The sequence below is a fragment of the Amyelois transitella genome, chromosome 13, assembly GCF_032362555.1.
Source record: "Amyelois transitella isolate CPQ chromosome 13, ilAmyTran1.1, whole genome shotgun sequence".
NCBI classification, from domain to species: Eukaryota; Metazoa; Arthropoda; class Insecta; order Lepidoptera; family Pyralidae; genus Amyelois; species Amyelois transitella.
In genome coordinates this window covers 1,345,708-1,365,623 of record NC_083516.1, presented here as the reverse complement: position 1 = coordinate 1,365,623, position 19,916 = coordinate 1,345,708, and the positions used below count along the sequence as shown (strand labels likewise).

General features: G+C 37.8%; 1 protein-coding gene across 1 annotated transcript in view; it reads left to right on the top strand.

Moving 5' to 3' along the window:
• The window catches only part of LOC106141319 (mucin-2), a 111,241-nt gene that overhangs the window by 62,390 nt on the left and 28,935 nt on the right, over window positions 1-19,916 (top strand). The window contains exons 11-19 of the mRNA XM_060947323.1: window positions 713-813; window positions 1,433-1,555; window positions 2,226-2,443; window positions 3,854-3,956; window positions 5,370-5,505; window positions 6,643-6,762; window positions 7,501-7,719; window positions 8,026-8,175; window positions 8,334-8,718. Coding sequence (XP_060803306.1) covers window positions 713-813; window positions 1,433-1,555; window positions 2,226-2,443; window positions 3,854-3,956; window positions 5,370-5,505; window positions 6,643-6,762; window positions 7,501-7,719; window positions 8,026-8,175; window positions 8,334-8,718 — 1,555 coding nt within the window. The remainder of the gene's footprint in view (window positions 1-712; window positions 814-1,432; window positions 1,556-2,225; window positions 2,444-3,853; window positions 3,957-5,369; window positions 5,506-6,642; window positions 6,763-7,500; window positions 7,720-8,025; window positions 8,176-8,333; window positions 8,719-19,916) is intronic.

Genomic DNA, 19,916 nt, shown 5'->3' with positions numbered 1-19,916 from the left:
GGGTAGACAGAGCCAACAGTCTTTAAAAGACTGAGTGGCCACGTTCAGCTATTTGACTTAATGATAGAATTGAGATTCAAATAGTGACAGGTTGCTAGCCCATCGCCTAAAAAAGAATCCCAAGTTTGTAAGCCTATCCTTAGTCGATTAAGATATAGACGTGACCATATGTATGTATGTAGATATTCATATCTCGTTCAAGAAAGGATAGTACAAACGATAGAAAAATCGTAATTTATTTATACTTATATTATAAAACAGAAGAGTTTGTTTTTTTGAACGCGCTAATCTCAGGAACTACTGGTTCGAATTAAAAAAATATTTTTGTGTTGTATAGACCATTTATCGAGGAAGGCTTTAGGCTAAAACGTCACGTTGCAACTATATGGAGCGAAGAAATACTGGAAAATGTAAAAAAAACGGGGAAAATTATTCATCCTTTTGAGGGCTTCAATGATGCCCAAAATAACTATTCCACGCGGACGAAGTTTTTCAATTCGAACCATTAGTTCCTGAGATTAGCACGTTCAAACACACAAACAAACTCTTCAGCTTTTTAATATTAGTATAAATCTTATATATTATATATGTTACTTATTACACTTACATATAATAGTTTATATACATATATATTTACTTATGTATTTGTTTACACAAAAGGATCTAAGATTTAATATCGAAATTCAACGCATTTTCCAATCTTCTTTTCCAGAACATTGAGTAGCAAACGGAAGAGTTCCTCGGTTACCAGCACCACTCCATCGTGGAACATCATCACTCCGGAACCCCCCACCACTCCCGACCCAGGATCAGGTAATACATTAATCAAGAGAAATTTAAGAGAAGGCTGTAAGAAACTTCGCGTCAATTCTGAATGACAATAGAGACCAACTATTAAAAGAAATAATAAATGCTATTACATTGTCTATAGTAATAACAATTTTATAACAAAAACTTGTTCCTGTCTGACTCTATGGAATTAACCACACTTTGGTAAATTATTTACGTATAATCATGTCTATATCCCTTGCGGGGAAGACAGAGCCAACAGGTTTGAATGGACTGGAAGTTCACGTTCAGCTGTACGCTTTAAAATCAATAGTATGTAAGAATTAGAATTAGTGCCGTGAAGTTCTCGGCACCAATACAAAAAAGAATAGGACCACTTTACCTCTTTCCCATGGATGTCTTAAAAGGCGACTAAGGGATAGGCTTACAAACTTGGGATTCTTTTTTTAGGCGATGGGCTAGCAACCTGTCACTATTTGAATCTCAATTCCACCATTAAGCCGAGCAGCTGAACGTGGCCGATCAGTCTTTTAAAGACTGTTGGCTCTTTCTATCCCGCAAGGGATATAGACGTGACCATATGCACGTATGTAGTATGTAAAACAATACTTCTAAAGAAAAAAATTCTTACCCTGTTTTTTAGATTTCAAGTGCACAGATGAAGGTTTCTTCCCGCACCCACGCGACTGTAAGAAATATTTCTGGTGCCTGGACTCTGGACCCTCAAACCTTGGCATCGTGGCCCATCAATTTACGTGCCCTTCTGGTAAGTACTTGCAAAAAAGCCTTTTGTCTTTTGTGTACAAATGTCTCTCGCTTCAATAAGTTTATCTTTTTTTCATAACGTTTGACAATAGAAAATAAATCTGAACGAATTACGAACCTAGACTAAACATGCCTCACAATGCCACAGATTATACAAAATTATTAGCTGTCATGGGCTTTTTTAGGTAGAACTTTTCCAAGCATTTCCTTAATTTTCGGATTTTTTGGTGTGGCATAAGATTATATAAGGTTAGGCAACAGATTATACCATTCATTCATATAATCACTTGCGGGGTAGGCAGAGCCAGAAGTCTTGAAAAACTGACAGGCCACGTTCAGCTGTTAGGCTTAATGATGGAATTGAGACTCAAATAGTGACCGGTTGCTAGCCCATCGCCTGTTAGAAGAATCCCAAGTTCATATCTCTTCTTCTGTGTCATCGGATGTCCCGGGTTCGAATCCCGGCCAGGGCATGCTGAGAAAAGAACTTTTTCTAATTGGCCTGTCTCTCGGATGTTTATCTATATAAGTATTTATTATAAAATATAGGTAGTATCGTTGAGTTAGTATCTCGTAACACAAGTCTCGAACTTACTTCGAGGCTAACTCAATCTGTGCAATTTGTCCCATATATATTTATTTATTTACTTATCATAATGTTTAACTTCCAGGTCTCTTCTTCAACAAGGCCGCCGACTCCTGCGACTTCGCTCGCAACGTCCTCTGCAAGAAGCCCAGCGCCACCACCAAGGCCACCCCCAAGGCCGCCCCCCCCACCACCACCACTACCACTACCACCAGGAAGCCTATCAAGCTGAGCACCAAGAACTCAGTGCTGTTTAGGACCACTACTACTACTACTACCACTACTACTACTCCCGAGCCAGAGGTATGAATGGTTGTTTTTGAAAACATACACATGAACACGTCTATATCCCAAGCGGGGTAGACAGAGCCACCAGTCTTGAAAAGACTAATAGGCCACGCTCAGCTGTTTGGCGATAGAATTGAGATTCAAAAAGTGACAGGTTGCAAGCCCATCGCCTAAAAGAGGAATCCCAAGTTTATAAGCCTATCTCTTAGTCGCTTTTTACGACATCCGTGGGAAAGAGATGGAGTGGTCCTATTCTTTTTTGTAATGGTGCCGGGAACCACACGGCAGGTTTTTGAAAATATTAACACAATTTTAACTTACCGAAATATCGAGAGAGGCAATACAAGTTGACCATCAAGTTTGTCAGAGGTTTTGCTGGAGAGGAATGAAGACCCCGGTCGTCGACGGACGAGTACACGAGTACTGTCAGTGTGCTGTACTCACCCCCAAAGAGGGGGCAGACATTAGCCGGATCCGGTGATCCGGCGGGGGACAAAAACCTGCCGGAATACAACTTGTAGGGAGTCAAGCATAGGCGCGCCCTTACAGAGAGCCTAAGAGCATTAGGGCGCCCTTCTCCCACGATTCGCACCGTATAACAAGATGTTGGTAGGTGCATGGGTGGTGGCGGGCCCGGCAGGGCCCAGAAAGGGCTGACCGAAATATGTACTTCTAAAAGTAGTAAAAAAATATTAATACTTAATAAATAATAATTGGCAAGTCGAAGTATGTAATCTCTGCCTACCCCTCTGGGAAAAGGCGTGATTTCATGTATGTATGTACATACATATGTTAACAAACTGCAAAATTCGATCAAATATGTATTTTTCTTTATTATTTGTACCGATTTTGTGGTGAGGTAAAATAGAAAATTAAAAACAGGTGACTCACGCGCAGGCAGCTTTCTTGCGCGGCGTATGCTATTGCAATACAGCGCGGGAATGCTGCCTGCGTGATGGAAACCCTTCCTAGATTCAAAATATAAATAAAAAATTATTATATCTATAATTTAGAATAGTTTTTTTTATTATTCAAAAATTTTAGATATAATTATACTTAAGTTATGTTTTAGTTCGGCCTTAAGTTTAGTTTATCTATACTAATATTATAGGGCTGATGAGTTTGTTTGTTTGTTTGAACGCGCTAAGCTCAGTAACTACTGGTTCGAATTGAAAAATTCTTTTTGCGTTGAAAAGACCATTTATCGAGGGAGGCTTTAATATGTGAAAAAAACGGGGAAAATTATTCATTCTTGGGGGCTTCAATGATGCCCAAAATAACTATTCCACGCGGACGAAGTCGCGGGCACAGCTAGTTGTTAATAAAGAATTCACAATCTGATAGAAATGGCCAAAAACGAAAATATTATTATAATAGGTGCAAAAACAAATTCCAACTTCTTCTTATACCTATGTTTTTGTGCAGACTGAAGAAGAATATGAAGATGATGTCCAGGAGGACGCTGCAGATATTGATGCCGAAGATCCTAAAGTCATCAAAGAGCTTATTGATCTCATCAAGAAAGTCGGTGAGTACCGAAAATCGTTACATACATATGGCCACGTCTATATCCCTTGCGGGGTAGACAGAGCCAACAGTCTCGAATAGACTGAATGGCCACGTTCAGCTATTTGGCTTAATGATATAATTGAGATTTAAATAGTGACAGGTTGTTAGCCCATCGCCAAAAAAAGAATCCCAAGTATATAAACCTATCCCTTAGTCGCCTTTTACGACATCCATGGGAAAGAGATGGAGTGGTCCTATTTTTTTTTGTATTGGTGCCGGGAACCACACTAGCCGTTATCGGAAATCGTTAATTAAATTTGAATTGAATAGAATTCTAGAAATTATTATGTACCTACATGCAAATGGCTTCAAAAGTAAGGATTTCTGAGAACCGGATAAAGTTAAATATGGTCACACATGACAGTCTGATGGTAAGCAAGATGTAATGTCTAAGGACGTACACGCAAGCTCAAACAATGCCTATAATTACTTTTCCCTTGAAAATTCCTCAGCTGAAGGAACAGAATACGTTCAATGAAAAAAGCAGACAGTCTGACTTTGGAAATGTTCCCAGAACTAATTTTGTTACACGAATATTAATTTTAAATGGTTTCGCACTAACACACACAGACACAAACTCGCACAGCACGCGCTAACACCAACACACACGCACATACATACATACATATCGTCACGTCTATATCCCTTGTGGGGTAAACAGAGCCAACAATCTTGAAAAGACTGATAGGCCGCACATACATACATACATACATATGGTCACGTCTATATCCCTTGTGGGGTAGACAGAGCCAACAGTCTTGAAAAGACTGATAGGCCACGTTCAGCTGTTTGGCTTAATGATAGAATTGACACACACGCACATTCGCGCCAATCTTAACAATTTTCGATCAAGTCACGTATCCACGCGAGTTTAACATTTCAAACCTATCACAAAAGTTCACAACTCTGTTGAAGAAGTTTTTCTCATAACCAATGGTTTCTATAACGGCCTCTGTGGCGCAGCGGTAAATAAGCTTGTCTGTCACACCGGAGGTCCCGGGTTGGAATCCCGGTCAGGGCATGATGAGGAAATAACTTTCTCTGATTGGCCTGGGTTTGGATGTTTATCTATATAAGTATTTATTATAAAATATAGAATCGTAAAGGGTCAGGTCAAAAGTACCCGAAACCGCCGAGCTTGCATGAAGAGAGTTATAAACGTGGATGAAGCGAAGGAAGTATGCAGAGATCGTGGCAAGTGGAAAGAGGTAGTCTCTGCCTACCCCAACGGGAAAGAGGCGTGATGTTATGTATGTATGTATATAGTATCGTTGAGTTAGTATCTCGTAACACAAGTCTCGAACGTACTTCGAGGCTAACTCAATCTGTGTAATTTGTCCCGTATATATTTATTTATTTATTTCTCATTCAGGTGGAGTGGAACAGCTGGAGAAGCACCTCAAACTATCGGAAGGTTCTCTCACCACCGACGGGGCGTCCTCCACCACACCGTCTTCGCTGAACAAGAAGCTGTACAAGGTTCTGGAAAGGACGAGAGGAAAGAGCAAGTAAGTAGTAATGCCAATGGTTTTTTGGAACAAGAGTAATGTGACGTTTATGTAGAACGTCACAGGTAAGAGAGATGACAGATAATTTGAAGATTCGTAGAATAACTACATCAACCTTTATTACGACTAGTTTAATGTGGCGTGTGGTTCCCGGCACCAATACAAAAAAGAATAGAACCACTCCATTTCTTTCCCATGGATGTCGTAAGAGGCGACTTAGGGATGGACTCATAAATTTGGGATTCTTTTTTAGGCGATAGGTTAGCAACCTGTCACTATTCGAATCTCAATTCTATCATTAAGCCAAATAGCTAAACGTGGCCATTCAGTCTTTTCCAGACTGTTGGCTCTGTCTACCCCGCAAGGGATAAAGACGTGACCATATGTATGTATAATAATATTTAAGAGTGCGTGGGTTTATCTATGGACACGAGATCCAACAAGTAGCCGCCAGAGGATAGCGAGCTACTTAATTTCGTGAGCGCTGTAGTAGTCCAAAGGTGATGATCTTATATGCTCATGCGCGCTCTTATATGCTCCTGCGCACATCCTGGGCCTCCTGGACTCCTGGGCTCCCGCGCTGTGGAGGGGCGCAGGGGAGACCGAAGCGGCACGACGTCACGGTAGCAACATTCTGTCTTCCGTGACGTTAATAACGGAGATCCTAAAAAATATTGGGTCATTGTTACATACAGTAGTCTGAATGATAACAGAGTTGGATCTCGTCAATTTATACCCAATGAGAACGATTACGAATGCGAAGAGAAAATGACTCAACCAATCATCGACATCAGTCTGAGATTCGTTCGATTTCGAGAGACAATTCGTTTACTAAGCTGTAGATAATATTTTAATCGATTTCAAAAAAGGAGGAGTTTGCTAATTCGACCGTTTTTTTTTGTTAATAATAATATAGGTACAGTATCTTCTCCATACGCAGTTCAGTCCGATAACCTTTTTATATGGATCACCGATACATTTCCCAATAATGCTTGCATTCTAGTGGTATTGTAGGTTTCTCATCAAAATGTTTCCTACTAATAAATCTAGGGTAGGTAACCAGACATGACCAGGGTTTTATTAGGCAGAATGGAAAAAGTATTACATCACTGTCTAAACTATTTAATTTCTTTTAAGGTTTGGCAACAGCATATTAGAAGAAAGTAGCTCACCAGGGAATAGCCGGCGAGGGCCTCAGAATGCTGGTCTTACGCCATCAGCCGACAAAGATGTGTTGCTGAAGAAAGATAGACCTCAGTAAGTAACAAATACTAATTTATTTCATGTTAGTACACCATTATGTTAGTGGCGGTATGTTATGTAAAACTGTTCTGCAAAAAATCCTCTTTAGTGCCGTGTGGTTCCTTGCACCAGTACAAAAAAGAATGCGACCACTCCATCTTTTTCCCATGGAAGTCGTAAAAGGCGACTAAGGGATAGGCTTACTCACTTGGGATTCTTTTTTTAGGCGATGGGCTGGCAACCTGTCACTACTTGAATCTCAATCCTATGAAGCCAAGAATAGTAGATAACCAACATTTCTTATCGCATTAAACTCTGGAACATCACACACAAATGAATTTCAATTATTTTTTCGTACACCAGGTATTCTGCAAGGGATTGGTCCGTTATTATTTCACAGAGTAAATTCGCATACCTATATAAAGCTTTGATATTTATGCACACGCCATACCGCTCCAAAATTCATCTCTCTTCTCATGGGTCTCCTGTTTGGTTTCCTTCCACCCAAAGGTTGACTGGAAGAGATTGCTTTAGCGATAAGTCCGCCTTTGTACCATCTCTATCTGTTTTATGTTGTTTTGTATGTTTTACTCTTATGGTGCAATAAAGAGTTTTATCTATCTATCTACTGGAAGAGATTTCTTTTGAAATAAGTAGCACCTTTGTACCAGAATTATTGTAATAAATGCTACTGTATATAATTTTGTGTACATAAATAAAGCTTCATTAACCAAATTAACATTTCTCCATCAGGTACACCACAATCAACCGCTCCCGGCAGCCCTCGACGGAACGGCCTGAGGAAGATGAAGAAGTTGAGGAACCCGCGGTGGAATCCAGGCCAGCCTCCCCCTCCCGAGCGAGGGTGGTGGAACAGCTAGACGGGACCACATCCAGAACCCTGCAATATGTCAACATTAGGAGGGCAAGACCAACGTATAACACTGATACCGCTGATGACACTGCTTCTAGGTAACTGAACAATTCATTTATTTTCATTTATTTATGCCGTGTGGTTCCCGGCACCATTAAAAAAGAATAGGACCACTCCATCTCTTTCCCGTAAAAGGCGACTAAGGGATAGGCTTATAAACTTGCGATTCATCTTTTAGGAGATGGGCTAGCAACCTATCACTATTTGAATCTCAATTCTATCTTAAAAGCAAATAGCTGAACGTGGCCTGTCAGTCTTTTTAAGACTATTGGCTCTGTTAACCCTGCAAGGGATATAGACATGATATGTATGTATGTATAAACTATGTTTTTTCTTTTCCTCAGAAATGCATTATTCGAACGTGCGGAGCCCTATGTGGCTGTGGCTGAGACTCCCACATCTTTGGACATCGCCAGCGCTAGGAGAGAGAACATGCCTGAGTACGTCACAATTCGCAGGCAAAGACCCTCCACTGAAGAGACAACTACAGCACAGTGAGTCAACCTTTTGAATCTTCTCTTGAAAAATACTGTTTTATTCACAATTTATGATCAATTATACTGATGAGCTGATGTAATGAGTTCATCCAAACATTTCACGCTTATATTCTGATGCTTTGCTTAGTGAAAACTGATCAAAATCTTCATTCCAGATACCGCAATACGGACCTTGAAGAAGAATCCCAAGGGACGGCACTCGAAAGAGAGATCTCTTCCCAACCTCAGTACAAGTCTATTGTCAGAGCGCGCTCCACCACGCTCTCTCCCGAAGCGCTCGCTACTCCTGAACCCACCACAGTCCTCGCCGTCCAAATAGCTTCACTCCTAAACTCTCCAAGTTCTACTGAGGCTGAAACTCTTCAGCCCGAGACCGAAGCTCCTCTCACAGAAACCGAACCGACTACTACTACTACGACAACGACTACGACCACAACGACTACGGAATTACCAACAACTGCATCTTCGAGTACACCTTCACGTCCAACAGGCTTCAGGCGACGAGGTTCTACAACAGCAACACCGTATACGACTAGCCAGGTGAGTACCAGGACCTATTCATTCATAAGCCGCCGCCGACCTTTATCCAAACCCAACGAAATAGTTTCGGACACAGATGACCTTGAACGGTCTCGAAAGGTTAGGTCGACTACACCAAACAGTCGCGAAATTACGACAGACCAAGGAGCAGATGAACCTAGACAGTTTATAAGAAAAAGAGTCAGAGTCAGACCAGCACAAATTGACGATTCAGAGCCTGCAGCAGCTTCTCAAGTATCAAGAGGTCAGTTTAGACCACATTTGAGCCCAGATGATGTGATCTCATTGACTCCAATTGAAATTGAAACACCACAATTCGTCCAGAGACAATCTTTCAATCCAAAGAATGATAGACGGTTTCGACCAAGAACTTCCACCACAGTCGCAGATAAAGTAGAAGATAGTGAAGTCTCAGCGGCAACTGTAGATGTTAAAAGACCAAGCTTCCCCTCTAGGGGTAGAAGCAGATTTACACCGAGTTCAACTACAGCCGTCAACGAAGCAGAACCTATCACAACAGAATCTCCCAAAGGGAGACAGCCAACAGTTGCTCGATTCTCTCCGCGTCCGTTTGTTAGAAGATTCCAATCCTCTTCCAGCACAACAGTGCCCGAAGAGCCCCTGACTGATGAAGAAAAGAACTTAGGTACACAACGCATTCCACCTCGCTTGCCTTTTGTAATTAACAGATCGACCTCATCGCCTATAGTTCAAGCCCGTAAATTGCCATTCATTTCAAGACCCCAAACTCCAAGTGAGCTTTCCGATACAAAACTCTCGGAGGATGAGGATCTTGATAATAAACATGATGATATATCTTTATCAGAAAGTGCTATTGAAGAACAAGAGCACGATGAAAATAACGAAGCAACTCAAGAACCGCTTAAACGTCGTCGAATAATTAAAAAGATAAGAGCACCACAGCAACAATCTACTTCAACGTCAGAAACCTCAGTTTCAACAGAGACAATACCAATTGAAGATTCAGGAAAACGGAGGTTTAAAGTTATAAGACGTCGTCCAGCATCGACAACGGAGGCTGGAGAGACCAGTGAAATTGTTTCGGAGACTTCTTCTTCAACATCTGCACCAAGAAAACGAATAATAATTCGGAAAAAATTAAGGCCCACTGAAGATGACCAAGAAATTACAGCTAAATCTGTTGGTTCCTTAAATACTGCATCAAAAGACATAACAACAGAGGCCATTGTCAACTATGGTGAAAAAACACGACCTAGTTTATTAGCATCATCGACTGTGTCAACAACTTCAGAACCAATTCGCGGTGATGAAGAAAATGAAGACGAAGATAATCCAAGAGTGGAAACTGAAAGCCACTCAAATACCAATAACGAAATATCTATCAAACAAGATGCCACAGAAAATGAAACTCAGTCTGATGAAAATGAAATGGGATCAAACACGGGTTCAGTTGAGTCTCAACCTGAAAAAGATTCTTCTAATATTGAAACTCAACAGCAACTTGATACAACAGAAGAAAATGTTACTGAATCAAAGGAAAATACAGATAGTAAAACAGATAAAAAACCCGAAGTAATTATAGAAAATGAACAAAAATCAATAGATATTTCTGAATCGTCATCTGAGATGCCAGTACCGGTAACTGAAGAATCTCGATTAGAAACTACAACTAGTACAACTGTTCAAGTACCACCATCTTCGTTCCGTACAAGAATACCTTACAGACCTTCCAAAAGATTATTTACCTCAACGACAGAACAATCTGTACCATCAAGTAGTCGAACATTCAGTAGAAAATATAACCCTGGTGTGTATACCAGTCCATCAACTGTAGAAAGGGAATCGTTTAGACCAGCAACTACGAGAAGGCCTTTATTTACACCGAGAACAAGACGGCCGTTTACTACGGTACGTACAACTACAAAAGATGAAGATGAAGAAGAATATTCTGATGAAGAAATTTTGGACGTAGAGCCTGAAAATTCACTAGTGCTTGTGCCTGCTGGCCAGTTGTTCAGTAGAAATCCTACTCAAAAAGGAAAGGATCAAAGTGAAGAAGAGTACGATGCGGAAGAAGATCAAGATGAAGAAATTCCTAGAGGAGTTTCACTTACTAATAAATATACGTCAACTTCGGTGAAACCAGGCTTCAAACCAAGAATTGTTAACTCAAACACATTTAGGTCATCGTCCACAACCGAAACAACAAAAAAACTGTCTAGTGGCTCTCAGAATAGAACGGCTGTGTTTAATAGATTCGGTCCTAACAAGCCAGTTGACACAAAGAAACGTGTTCAGAATGTTCCAGTATATAATACACCTGTTTCTACAACAACAAAAACTACAATAGAGAATAAACAAATTACTTCTACAGAAAGTGACGAATTTAGTACAACAGTTTCAGACGCTGAAACTGAAATGGCTACTGCTGATGATGATTATTTATCTATGACCGAATCAACGAGTACCATTACTGAACAATCTGACGATGCCACTTCAACATACAGTGTAGAAAATGAAACAACTACTAATTTTGTAATGGAACCCAATGCGGACACTGATGATTATTTAGAAATCACTACAAATTATCCAACAACACAAGATGATTCTACAAATACAGAATCTGAATTAGAAAACCAAATTATTAATGCTAGAGGTCCTGTTAGTAACACTGTAAATAATGTAGAAGTAACAACAGAATTTTTACCTGATACTACAACTACTGTCTCACAAGTACCTCCTAAAATTAAGACACAATTCGATAAACTTTTCTCAGTTAGTAGAAGTGTCGAAATTAATTCTAAATTGGACAAACATCGCCTCAACAAAAATAACGAAACTACACTTGTTGAAGAGGGGGAGATTATGGTTGAAAAGAAACCTGTAGTTGATAAGATTGGAGAAGTCAGTAGGTTTAGTTTCATAAAAATTGTTGAAGATGAAATACCAATTTATTTAACTAAACTTGGACATGTATACCCTGTTGAAAATCTACCTGACAATAACATACGTATTGATGAAGCCAGGAATGCAAGAGCACTCCAAAATTTTGCTGACGCTCCCAGGGAGAATTTGCTAGCTTCTGAAAGTGTCAACGAAGCTTATCGTCACGTGAAGAAAGTAAATGAAAATAATGAAAACAAAGATCGTATTGAACGATTGCCAGGTGATGACTTCTTAAGTTATATTAATGAGGAAAAAAAATCAGACAAATCAGAAGAGCTCACAAACCCTTCTGAGTGGCAATTCATACCGGCGGCATATGAAAATGAGAAATCAGACAACAAAGGTGCCAAAAGTTTTGAAATAATAACACCACGTACTGTTTTTACAGACCCATCAACGTTACCTTTAGAATCTCTATTCAAAACCGAAAATCCTTTAATAGACAGAACAAGTAGCAACGACAAAAGAAACCAACCATTTGTTGTTTATTCCTCGTCATTACCCAACCAAAAAGATGAGGGTAATATTGTTAAACTACAAGTGATAAAACCAGAAGCAGGTCGCAGTATAATCACATTTGCTAAAGGTCAAGAGTTTGCCGGAGCATCAGTGAATGAAGAAAGCACGGTCAAATATCCCGTTAGCATTTCGGTCCTTCCTAAAACTTCAGAAGCAATATCTTCAACTGTCACTATAGCATCTACAACTACCACAGAAAAGGCTTCTAGTCCAGTTATACAACTTTTGACAACAGTGCGAACAACAACAACATTATCAACTGAAGCTCCAACCACAGCTACAACTGAGGACCCAACAACAGAAACAATTCCAGAGGAGACAACTACACAGAAATTCTCACCATTGGATGCAAAACGATCAAAATATTTCCCTAGGAGACCAATAATTAAACCATTTAACGCTACTCGTCAAGTGTCTCGTGCTAATAACAAAATTAATGCAACAGTTTCTCCAAGTTTAGGACAAAAAGCAAATAAAACCTCAGGATTTGTACCAGGTAAATCCAGATTTACAGGAAACAGAGCTCAGAATGTTCCAATAGATAGCAGAAAGGCAGTGACCAAAACAACAGTTAAGCCAAGAACGTTTACAACGGAGACACCAAGATCAACGACAGAAAGAAGGTTATTAATAAAACCGATAAGACCAGGATTCAGACCGTCTTTTGTGCCGAGGAAAGGTTTAACCACTACCCCGGCCCCAGACACTTAAAGTGGTCTGCGTTTTAATTTTAAAGACATGGTTCTCATTCATTGAACCTTTTCTGGCCATAATAGTGCTGAACGACTGATATATCAAATATAAGATTTTAAAAAGTCTTCTGTGTTCGACTATTTCTACACTAAGATTAAAAAAAAACACACAAAAATATTAAACTGGTTCGAAATATATACGTTATTTTTATACTTCATGTACATAAATACTATATATTTGTCTCAACATTTTCATTATAGTCATAATAGAGAGATTCATAGCTTTAACTTTATTCTTAGGTTTTTATAGAAGTTTTTTTGTACCAAAAAATGTATATTATTTTATGTTAGTTCGTTTTGGTATAGCAAGGACTTCGAATTTACAAATTGTCATAGGAATAAGATTATTTAAAGATAAATTACTAATATTAATTGTTACCATTAAAATGTACATACAAGATTAGGATCGGGCATTGTAATGTGTGCGAAAAATATATGAATTTGTATTGTAACTTAAGAGAAGAAAATAAAAGGTTTGTAATAAAGTATTATCATATAATTTTATATTATTTTCGAATTTTTTATACATAGTAACTTAAAAAAAATATTATATGTTTTGGTGGATTTACAAATGAAAAAAAAAGAGGGATGTGAAAAATATCATTCCAAAATTACATAACACAATAAAATTAAAATTCTCATAAAATAATGACAAAATAAAAGTCACTTCATTGGTTGACTTACTTTTGATTACATAAAATTAAACATTTTGAATGTTTTTTGGCTTTAAATTGTGTTTGACATAAAAACAATTACTTAAGGGACGAGAAGATATAAGAAGAGCTGAGAGAAGAAAGAAGCTTTCAACAAGGTAAGTGTAATTTTCTAAAGAGTTCTATTATCTTATAGAGTGGTCCTTAATTTATCATCAACGTTACTTTTTTAAAGCATTGATTTGATTAAAATGTAAATATGATAAGATTACATTTAACATCAATAAGAACATTTTAGTTATTAATTTTTTCTCAACAATTACTAAAGCGAGTGAAATGAAATAAGTTGTGAGACTAAAGAATTCATCAAAACTTGATAAATTTGGGATTCCAATTCTACCGACATAGAGAAATAAATTAGTGTACTACAATATTACTATTATTATACCGTTTTTTTTCCCATATTCCATTATTTCTTTGCTCCTTATAGTTGCAGCGTGATGTTTATAGCCTAAAGCCTTCCTCTATAAGTACGTATTCAACGCAAAAAGAATTTTTCAATTCGAACCACTAGTTCCTAAGATTAGCGCGTTTAAACAAACAAACAAACTCTTCAGCTTTATAATATTAGTATAGATAGGATCAAAAAAGGTTGATGTTTTAAATAAGTACGCACTCTTCCATTCTTCAATTTACCTCAGCTCTCGACTGTTGGATAATTTGAAAGACAATGTCATATTTTTTTTGCGCGAACACAAAACGTTAGCTTAGGTATTGTAGTATTTCTTGCGTTACCGACAATTGACGGGGACAATAAACAAACTGAGTTTTCCCATTATGTTTGAGACATTGACATAACTTTATAGCAAAACTAGCGATCCGCCCCGGCTTCGCACGGGTGCAAAATTATAAATGTTATTATTCATAAAAACCTTCCTCTTGAATCACTCTACCTGTTACAAAAAACCGCATCAAAATCCGTTGCGTAATTTTAAAGATTTAAGCATACAGACAAACAGACTAAAATAGCGACTTTGTTTTATACTATGTAGTGAAGATAATTTCAAAATCTTCATGCGTATGTAATAACTACCAAAACATATTAATATCTAGAATGTTAATGAAAATTTTTCTGGGCTTCGTCATCCTCATATATATGTATACTTACATAACATACATACATAGAGTCACGTCTATATTCCTTGCGGGGCAGACCGAGCCGTGAAAAGACTGAAAGGCCACGTTCAGCTGTATGGCTTTATGATGGATTGAGATTCAAATAACAGTTTGTTAGCTCATCGCCTCGGTCAAAGTCGTCCTTTACGAATTCCATGTATATGCTACTGTAAAAGCCCGTATACAGGTAAATCTTAGGTTTTTTCAGAAAATCTTAGGATTTACCGGCATGGGTTGGTAAAATTTACCATTAAGAGTTGGTAAATCTTAGGTTTTATTGGAATATATTAGGATTTACCGTAGTTCCTGCTTTTACAGTAACATGTATGCTCCTAAATTATTATAACTTAACTACCATCACCTACTACATTTCACAAACGACTATGTTATAAACCGGTCCGTCATTTGTGACAAATTTCACAAAAATGTGGTTTCGCCTTAGTTAAAATTGACCAATGACGTAGTATTTCATACTAAAATATAAAAGGTGAATCGGCATTCCTATACCAACATTCCTAAACTTAGACTTCGAATTTTCTTAATGTATGTTATTTGGATAAAAGCCGTATAAATCAATTAATCATAACAATGTTATTCTCTCGTTCGTAAGAAATGTTCTAAGTTTTGATAATTGTGATGTTGATGTTTTTGAAGAAAATGCTGCAGTGAAATATAGTACCGCTTCTTCGGCACTGACGTTTTAAAAGCGGCTGTGTACTTAGTTTTAATTTACTAATTTGACGTCAACCAATGTTTTGAAACCAAAAGTTATGTCGAAATGTCCCATAATAATAAATAAAAATTTTGAACTTGGGATTCCCCTTTTAGGCGACGGGCTAGCAACCTGTCACTATTTGAATCTCAATTCGTTGGCTCTGTTTGCCCCGCAGGGGATGTGGACGTGATTATGTTATGTTTATCTTTCAAGTACAGACATACTATGTATGTCTATATTTTTAACTACTACCTGAGTACAAAATAAGGCATATGTCCCAGAAAACGGCACCATACGCATAATTATTATGTAATTCGTTGGAAAAGCTTACGAAGACCACACGGGGTATGTGCGTAGGTAATTATGTAAGGACTTTCCCTAGAAATATCTCACTTGTTCATACATATTCATAGATAGTATGTGTTCTAAAGATTTGTTGATAGTTAATGGAAATCCATTCATTATAACTACGTCTGTACTATACATATATTACTGTATATTCTATCATTATGCCGAACAGCTGAACGTGGTCATCAGTCTTTTCAAAACTGTTGGGCTCTGTCTACCCCGCAAGGTATACAGACGTGATTATATATATATGTACGTATGTATTATTAATATAGTTTCGTGAGCTAACATTTAGCAATGACCCACATGTGCCAATTAGGTATGTCTCACGTGCGTACTGTATACTGTAGGTATACTCGTGTACTATAAGGTCCAGACAGCAGCCCTTCACTTCTGTCGCCGTCAAATAGTCCTCAATCCAATAGTCAGCCACTAACTAGATCACTTAGGACAAGCCCTTTGTTGCGAATTGAAAACCTATGAATGTATTCATGTAAGGCCAATATCCTCATTAATGTAAGGCCGCGTTCTTTCATACTAGTGGCCTATCATAACTTAACAATCAATCCCGCGGGATCTCCGGGTTAAAAATTAGCCTGTATATGTTATTCTGGGTCTTCAGCTACCTACATACCAAATTTCAACGTAATCGGTTTAGCAGTTTTTTGCGTGAAAGAGTAACAAACATCCATACAGACATCCTGACATACTCACAAACTTTCGCATTTATATATTAGTAAGATATTTAAATTTGATCTTTTTGTATTCCTGCAACTCACACCCTAATTAATTTGTGTACCTAATTGTAAATCTTCTGCAGTAATAACTGACTTTGTAACCATACTTACAGACATACATACATAAAATCACGCCTATTTCCCGGAGGGGTAGGCAGAGACTACCTATGTAACTATACTTCCTACAGATAATATATATTTGTAGCGGGAGCGATGATTCGGCTCGACCGCCACCAAAGGGAAGATCTTCCGCCAGGCTAGGCGTTATGCCTGGGGAACCGCGGCTCCGACGATGTTGTGTCGGAGGTTGTATATATAGCTCCAATCCCTAAAATCTTTGCTTGCGCGATTTAGGTTTTTCGCTGTTTTTTGACTGATAGCGTCGCGTGATTTTATTTTTGTGACTTGTGGCGTATAGATTTCGCCACACATATATAGTACTCGAAGGTAACGTTGAGCTTTAGTAATTTCCTCTAGGTCATAGTCTGGTACAAAAGCACTAAACCCAATTTACACAGACGACCTCTGAACGTGATAGGCCTCGTCGTGACTCATGCTCGTGTCATCAATAGGATTGCTCAATGTCCTCATTTGGTGATACTACTTCGTTCTTGGATTAACTACTAATGAATGAATGTACCTTTATAACACACACTTACATACTATGACATACATACATAAAATCACGCCTCTTTCCCGGAGGGGTAGGCAGAGACTACCTCTTTCCACTTGCCACGATCTCTGCATATTTCCTTCGCTTCATCCACATTCATAACTCTCTTCATGCAAGCTCGGCGGTTTCGGGTACTTTTGACCTGACCCTTACATACTATGACACCAGTAATAAATAAAGATATAAGGGACAAACCACACAGCTTTTTCTGGAAGCTGGTTATTTAAATTAAGGTGTACTATCCAATCCATTCTATTATTTTACAGAGATTTGTAGCTTTTTTTTTGTAATAAATAAACTCAAAAGGCGGTTCACATATTTTGATGAAATTTTGGACAAAGAACTTGGAATAAAAGATTTAGTAGTAATTTATAGTCTATTATGTAGTCTATCTTATATATAGTTTTGGTAATTAGAGACGAAGTCAACTTAAAAACAAAAATCCAATTGCATTCGAACCCGGGACTTACAAATCAAAGCGTTAACCATCAGACAACGATAGTGCGATTTCTGAATTTAATTTTATTTGTCCTTCTACGGCGCATCCTTTCAAATCGATTCGAACCCTTCTCCCTTAAAGGTTAGTTCATCAGAACTTTGGTCTGGTAAATCTGTAAACATTTAGGTACATGCAATCAAATTCAATTTTGATTGTAAATGATACGTACTTATATGTACTCTAAAACAATCAATAGTGGATACGTACTCTAAAACAATAAATATATTGTTGGATATTGCCTTGGATGACGTAAAAGGCGACTAAGTGATAGGCGTATAAACTCTTCGGATTATTTTTTAGGCAACGGACTAGCAACCTGTCACTATTTGAATCTCAATTCCATCATAAAGCCATACAGCTGAAAGTGGTTTTTAAATTTTTTCAAGACTGTTGGTTCTATCTACCCCGCAAGGGATATAGACGTACGTCTATATACATTATGTATCTGAATCAAGAGAAAATAAAGTGGTACACTATTAAAATTGTTTCTATTATGTAACCATCTATGGTATTTTAATATCAGAGCCTAATTATTTAAATAATTATGATCTTGATGAAACTTTGTCAAATTACACAGCATATTGATTATCATGCCTTACCTGAGTATGTTATCAGATATATTAATTTTATATATGTACTTAAAAAATTTAATGGTACAACACAATTAATATTTCTATAATATTTAGTTAGCGTTGCAATATGATATAATCCACACTTAAATTACATAAAAAATATTTTCCATGTTTCCCTAACTGGGTACGAATCTGGGACCTTAAGCTTCAGAGACTCGAGAACATATTCACTGAGTCGAATATCTTCAGCAGACCCACTTGTAGGACCGGTTGTTGCGTCAGAGTTCCAAGATTCACAGTCTTACATTAGTCGTTACTAATAGGATTTCGTACACATCTTTACAATTTCATGAACTAACATATACGTGTTTTTAGGTAGGTCTAGTCCAGAGTTTCGTGTTCGAATCCCGGCCAGGGCATGATGAAAAACGAACTCTTTTTCTATTAATAGGTTTAAGTATTTATCATAAAATATAGTATCGTTGAGTTAGAGTCTCGTAACAAAACATGAACTTACTTAAAGGCTAACTCAATCTGTGTAATTTGACCAGTATATATTTATTTATCCCTTTTTACCCCGAGAAAGAGACAAAATTCTTTAAAGGACTCGACGGCCATGCCCTTATGATGGAATGAATGTATAAAAGGTTCTTTTATTGCACACAAAAATCATTACAAACAGTCATTCAGTAATAGGTTGACTTAAGTAGCTAACTTAGCGCCTAAAAAATTAATCAAAAGTTTATAAACCTTGACTGACTTTTACAATATGCGTGGGAAATAATCAGCAGTATTTATAAAAAAATCTAAAACTAGTACCAGATATCTAGGCAGTCGACATATTTAAACTTTGCCAAATCTTTTCATAGAATATTTAACCTTAGAAGTATCATCAGAATGTATGTGTCTACTTATACTTCACTTCTATGCTAAACTAGGAGTCACTATTTTAAAAAGAAATATTTTATTCTTCTTTTAGGCGACGGGCTAGCAGCCTGTCACTCATCTCAATTTTATCATTAAGCCAAACAGCTGAACGTGGCCTATCAGACTGTTGGCTCGGTCTACCCCGCAAGGGATACAGACATGATTATACATATATATGAATGTATGTATTTTGCGGGGCAATTCATTATGAATTCTATATGATTTACATCCGTCTATCCCACTATTCCCTCAAGGAGTTGCCCCGTAGTGAATCAAGTGAGTCGATATTGTGAGGAGCAGAATCCATCCCTTGTGACTATTAGCCCTAGTAGACCGTAAGAAGTAAAGACGTGAATATATTATATATAATATATTTTGTCGGCCTGTATGGCGCAGCGGTAGTACGCTTGTCTGTGACACCGGAGGTCCCAGGTTCGAATCCCGGCCAGGGCATGATGAGAAAAGAATTTTCTCTGATTAGCCTGGGTCTTGGATGTTTATCTATATTAGTATTATAATATATATATAGTATCGTTGAGTTAGTATCTCGTAACACAAGTCTCAAACTTACATCCTAACTCAGTCTGTGTAATTTGTCCCGTATATATTTATTTATATATGCATGTGAAGAGCCAGATATCTCCACTAACAATACTTTTCAATATGACAAGTCCACATAAGTTGGTATTAAGGCTTTCC